Source organism: Herpailurus yagouaroundi, unplaced genomic scaffold, assembly GCF_014898765.1.
Source record: "Herpailurus yagouaroundi ecotype Mexico unplaced genomic scaffold, PumYag 419, whole genome shotgun sequence".
NCBI classification, from domain to species: domain Eukaryota; kingdom Metazoa; phylum Chordata; class Mammalia; order Carnivora; family Felidae; genus Herpailurus; species Herpailurus yagouaroundi.
The window spans coordinates 593,608-602,152 of record NW_024412636.1 but is presented as its reverse complement, the minus strand read 5'-3'; the positions used below and the strand labels follow the sequence as shown (position 1 = coordinate 602,152).

The window sequence follows — 8,545 nt, the reverse complement described above, 5'->3', positions numbered from 1 at the left end:
CAGGGACCTGCGGCGCACGCAGCGTCAGATTCGCCTGCTTGCTGGAGCATACACCCAATCCTCCCCTTATCTCTTTATTGCTCTGAGACACAAACGGACGCCCCCCATGGGTTCATACATCACACCCTGCCACATACGTGTGTGCTTGCACCCTCGGGCACCGTATGTCACACACGGACCCCACGGGCCCCCTGGCACACACCCTCAGCACCTCCATCCCTCTCCAGCAGAGCCGAGCCACTGCAGGGCTGGGGGGTTGGAGGTCTGGGCTCCCTTCCCCAGCCTGGCTACCAGCTGTCCCAACACGCCCTCAGGGCGAGGGGTGGGGAGCCCAGAGAGACCCCCGGTGCCTCCCTCCCCTGCCTCTTTCCTGCCTCTCCTGGCTGGGAGATCTCAGGGTGAGAGTCCAACCATGGCTGACAGCCAGAGCCCTCCCAGCTACTTGGAACTCTGCAGAAAGCCGGGTTTCCAGCTCTCTGGAAACTGCCGACAGTTTGAAAAGCTCGGACCCCAAATCTCTCCATTCCTCCTTGAGACTGCCCTGAGTAGACAGGTACCCTGCGCTTGGACCCTTGGGTCTGTTGTAGTGCAGTTACTGTGCACAAGCCCTGTGTCTTCCCCTCACGCAGGGGTCAGGGGATGCCGGGTCTCACTAACTCCCTCTCTCAGAGGAGGAGCCAAAGCTGCAGAATAGCATGGCACAGGGTGGCTCAGGGCCTGGGGAGCACCTCCAGCCCGTTGAGGATTTTCCTGACCAGGCAGCTGCACAGAGGATGTAGGCCAGGAGCAGAAATCAGAGCAGGGTAAAGAGCGGACCGTTAGTAACAAGGGCAGCGCCCTGCATCCGTCCAGCTCTGCCCCACGGGATGAAAGAACAAAGCAAGGGGGGCGGGCTCGGGCCTGCTGGGGCCAGGCGCCTCTGCAATAAGGAAGAGCCTGGCCATGCGTGTTCCCGCCATCTCTACACTTCCCTGGGAGGAGGCGGGCATCTGCCTGCGGCCTCTTTTTCGGCTCAGGGAGGGGCTGGCCTCGGTGCTCCCCCCATCCCCACACACACACCTGGACTCACGTACACACGTTTGTCCTCATTCGGGCACACGGACGCCCACTTGTACACACAGGTAGATGCGCAGGCACATAGGATGCAGTGAGCCAGGCCTTTGGTGGCAGCTGGCTGTGCCTGGCACCGGGCATGCCCACCTGGGCTGCTTTCTCCCTGCTTGGCATTTGTGTTCCCCCATCAGGAAAAGCCTGCTGCATTGTTAGTGTGGCTAGTGCCCCTCTCTCCCTTTAACCCAGCCTCAGGAAGCAGTCCAGGGGAAAGCAGATGAGGTCCTTAGAGAATTGGGCCTAAGGCTGTCTTGGGCCAGCCCCCCATCCCCTGCCCCCGTTCCTGCATTCCCCCCCATACACCCCAAGCTGGCTGCTGGTGGTAGGAAATCCAGGCATTGTTCTTCCCCATCAGAAAATAGCAGCAGCCTGAGGAAGTAGCAATCCTAACCGCACCCCCCACCCCAGGCGTCCAGCTCAGATGCTAGTCAGCAAAATTACTCCGTGTGGCCCCATCCCCCTCCCCCACCTGCTCTGCAGACCCAGCCTCCGAGGATGCTGCCCCCAGAGCCGTGAGCACTCAGAGAAGTTGGGGGCAGCACAGTTTATGCCCAAGCCCATGGCACCCAACAGAGGGAGGGTGGCCCTGGAAGCGAGGACTAGGCCCCCCCATGGCCGAGGCCTCTGCAGCCACACCCGGGGTGACCATGGCTTTGTTGCAAATGGATACACTGGACACCAGAGCCTGCTGAGTGGGTCCCTGGTGCAGACCCCGCCTTCTCTGTTCAGGAAACGGAGCATGCTATGCTGGGGGGCAGCGCTGGGATGAGTGGAATGAACCAAAACCCGGTTACCAGCGCCTTCTGTCAGCTCCGCCTCCACTCGGCGGATTGGCAGATGAGGATGGCAGGGGTTCTCCAAGATGCCTCTCGAAAATCCCCGGCAAGACCCAGGCACCTCGCCCCAAAACCCTCCACGTGGGAGGACCGGCTCAGGGCAGAGTCACTGCCCCGCGAGTTAGCACCCTGGGCCTCTGCTTCCTCCTGGAGAAGATGGGCACGTGCTCCTGGCATCCCTCGCGGACAGCCCGAGCAGACCGGAGCAGTAACGTCTCGCTTTGTGCCCTGTGGACCGCGTGCCCCGAGAGCCGATTGTTTGTGCCGCGGCAGCCTTTATCAGGAGCAGCCATAGGCTCTGTCTGGCTCCTCTGTAGAAAATCACACACGTACGAGGCGCCCGGGTGGCGCAGTTGGTTAAGTGTCTGACCCTTGATTTCATCTCGGGTCATGATCTTGCAGTTGTGTGAGTTCAAGCCCCATGTCGGGCTCTGCGCTGGCAGCACAGAGCCTGCTTGCAATTCTCTCTCTCCGTTGCTCTCTGCCCCTCCCCCACTCGCGCTGTCTCTGTCTCTCTCAAATAATTTTTAGAAAAAAGAAAAAATTACACACATAGATATAAGCACTAATGTCTTCCCATAGTTTCAGGGGGGTCTTTGGGCTACATAATCTGAAGTGTTTGCTGATTGGAGGAAGCCGGGCGGAGGACCCTCCTGGACAAGAGGCGGCCGGCCGTCCAGGCTCCAGGCAGCTCAGCACCTGCCCCTGCACTGACTCCCTTTGCGCTCCGCCCCCAGCAGGAAGGCCGGCAGAGGCCCTGCGGGCAGCAGGCGCTGACGTGGCCTTGGTGTCTCTTTCCAGCTGTGTGGTAGACGAGATGGATTTCTCCGCCATGGAGCTGGACGAAGCTCTCCGGAAGTTCCAGGCACACATCCGGGTCCAAGGGGAGGCTCAGAAGGTGGAGCGGCTCATCGAGGCGTTCAGGTCCGGGGCGAGGCAGGGCGTGGGTGGGCGTGGGCAAGAGGAAGGTCTCTGGTCGTGAGGCCCAGGGCCGGGGCCCGAATCCCCCTTCACCCCCTCCCCTAAGCAGGGTCAGGTGGCCTTGCCCTTGCCTGGGAAGATGAGGCAGCGGCCCCTTCTGCATGCCAGGGGCTGTGCTGGTTATTGCCAGAAGCAGACTTTTGGACAGTCCATCTTCTTCCAGGTCCTCATGAGCGTCACTCACTCGTGAGCCCGTGTCCCCATCGTCCGCCCATTCACAGAGGGCAGCCAGTCTCACACAGTGACCCAGAGCACAAGCTGCAGAGCCACACGGCCTGGCTGTAGCACCCACTCCACCGCTTACTAGCTGTGTGACTTTGCACTAGTGACTTCATCTCTTTGTGCCTCACGTCCTTGCCTATAGAGTGGGGATAACGAAAGCACCTACCCTGGACAGAGTGGAAGGACTGAACCCCTTTGGACGTGTGGGCACGCTTAGCCCATGCCTAGCATGACAAAGCCCACAGTCAAGGGCAGCTACGACCCTACAGTCATTCATCCCAGGACTGTGTGCACAGTGACTGGGTGGGATCCTCTGTGCCCTTGCTGGGTATAGGACACATGAGTCAGCCACTGACCCAGCCCTCCAGGCTCAGCACCACTGGTGCGGCCAAGGTGGGGAATGAGGACACAATAGGAGGACAACTCTGGGGCCCTGAGGGGGGCGTTGTTCAGGCACTTCCTTCCAGGAGGGCTTCTTGGAGGTGGCGGCACTAATGGAAAAGGCAGGATTGAAGCCCACGTCATCTGAGCTGTGATAGCCACTGCCTTAGTCCTGGCACCCCATGGTTCCTCTTCTCTGATCTGCCCCCCTCACCCAGCTCCCCCTGAAGTCCCCAGTGGATGGGGGCCTCTTGGAGTTTGGGGCAGGGGCGCACATTTGAGGCAATGAGAACAATAAGCAGAATACATTAGTGAGGCTGTTGCTTCAGCTGCTGTAACAAAGATGCTCCAGCAGCCGTGGCTGAAACAAGATGGAAGTGCATCTCCCTCTGAGCTGGCATGAAGGGAGCCCAAGCCGGGCTCCCTTCATCTCAGGGTCCCAGGGAGCAGGGCCAACACCCACCACCACAGGGGAGAGGAGTGGGCTCTGCCTTTTAAGGTACAGCCTCGAAGATGCCCACATCCCATCTGCTCTTATCCCATTGGCCAGAACTTAATCACCTTCTGGGCTGTATCCAATCCCGAGGGAGACTGAGGCATGCAGTCCTCGTCCTAAGAAGTCATTGCCAGCCTAAATACAGGTGAGAGATGTAACCAGTGTGAGAAGGAGAGAGTGGATAGAGCGGCCCTCTGCCTGGCAGGTGTTATTTACCCCCGTTTACCAGATGCAGAAACTGAGGCTTCTAAGGCAGCACCTGGCCTCAGCCATTAGGTGCCAGGGCCCAAGTGATGGTGGCTGCCGTGCATGAGGGCTAGACCCACTCCCTGCCCTGACTGAAGTGGTCCTGACCCTGCTCCCTCTCCCGGCCCCCAGCCAGCGGTACTGCATCTGCAACCCTGGGGTGGTTCGGCAGTTCCGGAACCCAGACACCATTTTCATCCTGGCCTTTGCCATCATCCTGCTCAACACAGACATGTACAGCCCCAACGTCAAACCTGAGCGGAAAATGAAGCTGGAGGACTTCGTCAAGAACCTGCGAGGTGAGCGGCCCCGGGACCCAGGCTGTGGCATACAGCCGTCCCATACTCTGCACACACACCCGGCTGGGCATGGGGCCAGGACGGGAGTGCACTGGGCGCAGGGCAGTACAAGGGAGCTGGGCTCCAGCGCACCCAGCCATCGCACACAGGGGCCTTGGGCGAGCACCAGCTCCACAGACACGGCACAAGTCATCCTGAGGAGGGCAGACTCCTGTCACGCTCCGTGACACACACTGGGAGCATGGACGGAGTGACCTACACCTGGGTCTTGTGCTGTGATGGTTTTAGCTTGTTTCGCAAAGAGGCACAGGGATTTGACAGGTGGGCAAGCTCAGCCCAGCTCGGGAGGGCCAGGCCAGACATGGTCCACAGAGGCTGATGGGGTGATGTGAGGGAGCACAGTCGGGAACAGGGCAGGAGGGGGGAAGCCAGGCAGGGGAGGGGCCGGGCAGAGAGTCTGTGCCACCATCACTGCTGTGCCCTCTCCTACACTCCGTGTTCCTCATGAAACTGACTTGACTTTTTTTTTATGTTTATTTTCTTTTTGAGAGAGAGAGACAGAGTGGGAGCGGGGGAGGGACACACACACACACACACACACACACACACACACACACACACACACAGAATCTAAAGCAGGCTCCAGGCTCCTGAGCTGTCAGCACAGAGCCCGACATGGGGCTCGAACCCACAAATCGTGAGATCATGACCTGAGCGGAACACAACTGACTGAGCCTGACTGACCCAGGCATCCCCTGACTTGCCTTTTGTGTGTATTTTTAAGAGGAACCTTATATAAGCACACTGTAAACAGGAAGACCGTATCATTTGCCACACGTAGGCAGCCATTGTAAAAATGAATTCAGTGGACGAAAACACCAGGCCAGGCGAGTGGCCCATGTTAGACAGGTGCTAACGGTGGGCAGCAGGAAGGAAGGCCTTCCTGGTGTCGTTGCAGAGGAAAGGAATTGAAAAGGAGACGGCTGTCTCCCAAGTGGCACCATGTTAGCTGACAGCATGTCCTCGTTTACCTGGAGTCCCTGCAAGGAGGAAGAGGGACTATGTCCTTTTCCTTGGGAAACACCAAGCTGCAGCAGGCTGAGATCCCCTTAGGGTGTCATATTTTTTTAAAAAAAGGAAAAAAGTTGGTCTGAATCAGGTCCAACTTTGTCAGCTTGTTGAGCTATTTTTTTTCCTATCCAGTTCTTTAAGTCTTCTGAACTGATGACAAAACTTTAAGTTTTTGATCTTTGTTGCACCATTTAAATTTCCTATAAAACCACAGCTCTGTCGTCCCCTTTCCTGGGGCAGGAAGGCCCTCCCCTCCCCTCGCCCCAGGGTTTGAACTGTCCTGATGCGCCCCCTGGTGGTGGGTACCCTGCAACAGGCCAGCTAATGGGGTGCCTATCCAGAAGAGTGCCAAGGTGCCCGCTTTTCCCAGCTGGGCTCCAGGACCTGATCAGTCAGGGAAGCCAAGGGGCAGGGCTTGGTTCAGACCAACCAGACATTCATCCCCTGCCCAGAACACTCATGGTGTGTGGCCCTCTGCTAGATCTCAGGGGTGCTGTGGACCCCAAGGAATTCAGGTCTTAGCTACAGTTCCCAGGAAGCTAAGGAGTCTGGGAATTTTCTTAATGGCAATTCAGCACCAGAGCGTGAGAGAGCAACCAGCGGATGCTTTGATGGGACAGGGGCTGTCTCTCCTCACGGGGCTGAGCCTGATTCTGGTCTTCACAGGGTCCCCCGTGGCCTTAGCGTGTAGGCCTGTGCTCCCTCACTGCCCAGAGAGCAGGCTGTGCACTGCATGCTGTTGGTGACCCCATGTGCTGGAGTTTAAAGGTCTTTGCGATATGACTCTGATTTTTTTTTTCTGCCTTTAGACCTCACCCACATAATTGGGACTCCCCTGTATGGGGAACAACAGGAGGAGCCTGAAATGATTAGCCCAGAGGAGAGAAGGCTCGGGGAGGGAAGGGTTGCTCAGTCAGATTCTGCCAGTTGGCCACCCTCACATCAGTGGCTTTGTCGTTTGTATCCGGCCTTGCACCCGACCATCCCAGCAGTCTGGGGGAGTTATCATCCCACTTCTCAGGAGATCAAGCTGTCGGCTCTCTCCCAAGCCTGGACCGTTCCCTCCAAATCCCATCTTTTCAAGCCCGGAACTCAGGAGTGTTCTGTTCAGTCTTCCTTGTGTTCAGAAGGGTAGCCAAGGCAGAGGGAAGGGATCTGCCCAAGGTCACGTCCACGGGGGCAGGACTCTGGTCTCCCACAGCCTGGCTGGTGCTCCGTACCAGGCAGACGTCCAGCTTGGTGTTTGTAGAGGAGACCTTCCCCCCCTGCACACACTAGGTGCATTTTCTCTGGAATTCCTCACTCTGGTTCCCCTGGGGAGACCCTCAGCAGGAGTGCCTTTGGGGGGTTGGAGGGTAAGCGGGGGAGGAATCGCTCACCAGCATGGCAGCCAGACGAGTAATGATTTTCTTTTATTGATGTTTGTTTTTAAGTTTTCTAGATTGATTTCTTTTTAATGGCTATTATCCTCACATAGTTTAAAAAAAAAAAAAAAAACACCGAGTAAGACAAGCTAGCAATCACATTCTTTGGTATTTACCCAAAGGAATTGAAAACCCCGTACATCCACACAAAATCCTGCACAGGATGTTTATAGCAGTTTTATTCATAGTTGCCAAAACTTGGCAGCAGTCGAGAGATGTCGTTCGGTGGGGGAACGGATACATAGACGGTAGTCCATGCAGACAATGGAATATTATTCAGCACTAAAAAGAAAAGAAGCCATGAGAAAACAGGGAGGAACCTTAAAAATGCATACCACCAAGTGAAGGAAGCCAGTCTTAAATGGTTGCATACCATGGGAGGCCAGCCATATGACCTTCTGGAAAAGGCAAAACTATGGAGACATAAGACATCAGTGGTCACCAGGGGTTGGAGGGAGGAGGGGCGGAGGAGGTGGAGCACGGGGGAGTTTTCGGGCAGTGACACTATTCCACCTGACTCCATGGTGGTGGAGACGTGTCGGTAAACGTTTATTGTCGAACGCACAACACCAAGAGTGAATCCCAATGTAAATTATGGATTTCAGGTGATAATAGTGTGTCAGTGTGGGTTCACTGGTTCTAATAAATATATGACTCTGGTGTGGGAAGTTGGTAGTGGGTGGGGGCTGGTGTTACGGGGAAATCCCTGGGCTTTCCCCTGAATTTTGCTGTGAACTTAATTGCTCTAAAACACAGTTCTAAAAAATAGTCTGGTTTTAAAAAATGTGTGGGGTGCCTGGGTGGCTCAGTCAGTTGAGCGTCCGACTCTTGATATCAGATCAGGTCATGATCCCGGGGTCATGGGATTGAGCCCTGTGTTGGGCTCTGCTTAGGATTCTCTCCCTCTCTCTCTGTCCCCCCGCTTCCCTCTGCCACTCTCCCCCGCTCTCACACTCTCTCTGTAAAATTAAAAAAAAAAAAAAAAGTATGAACGGTGGGTAGCAGAGCCCCTCCCACCCCGACTTGTGTGCCCAAGGCCACACCCTCCCTCTTACAGTTTCGTGTCAGTTCCCTGTGGTCGTCCTCATATTCCTGGCAGCTGTGTGGTATTCCATTGCACCCGTGCAGGGATGGCTTAACCCGTCCCCTATTAATGGGTAAATGGGTGAATCCCAGTCTTCCGCTCTTTGGAAACCATGCTGCCATGAGTTACCTGGTCTGTGCATCATGGCCCGTGGGATAAATTTGCCCAGGACGCAACCAGTGGCCCAGAGGGGCTTTGAGTGTATATTTGTGACCCTCCCACCAGCAGTGGGTGGGAGACCCCTTCCCACAGCCTTGCCAACTGCGCAGGTTACCAAACCTCTGGACCTCTGCCAGTCTGTGGTCTGAGGACTGGCGTGGGGTTGCGTTTCTCTCTTGAGTGGGGCCGAGTTTTCCTCACAGCAGTTTTTCAGGGTATAGCGGAAAGGGTGCATG

At 56.4% G+C, this 8,545-nt stretch overlaps 1 protein-coding gene across 7 annotated transcripts in view; it reads left to right on the top strand.

The window, feature by feature from the left end:
- Positions 1 to 8,545, top strand: part of IQSEC1 (IQ motif and Sec7 domain ArfGEF 1) — a 171,937-nt gene that overhangs the window by 143,828 nt on the left and 19,564 nt on the right. For all 7 annotated transcript variants that reach the window (XM_040463738.1, XM_040463739.1, XM_040463741.1 and 4 more), the window contains exons 5-6: positions 2,748 to 2,870; positions 4,405 to 4,571. In XM_040463738.1, coding sequence (XP_040319672.1) covers positions 2,748 to 2,870; positions 4,405 to 4,571 — 290 coding nt within the window. The remainder of the gene's footprint in view (positions 1 to 2,747; positions 2,871 to 4,404; positions 4,572 to 8,545) is intronic.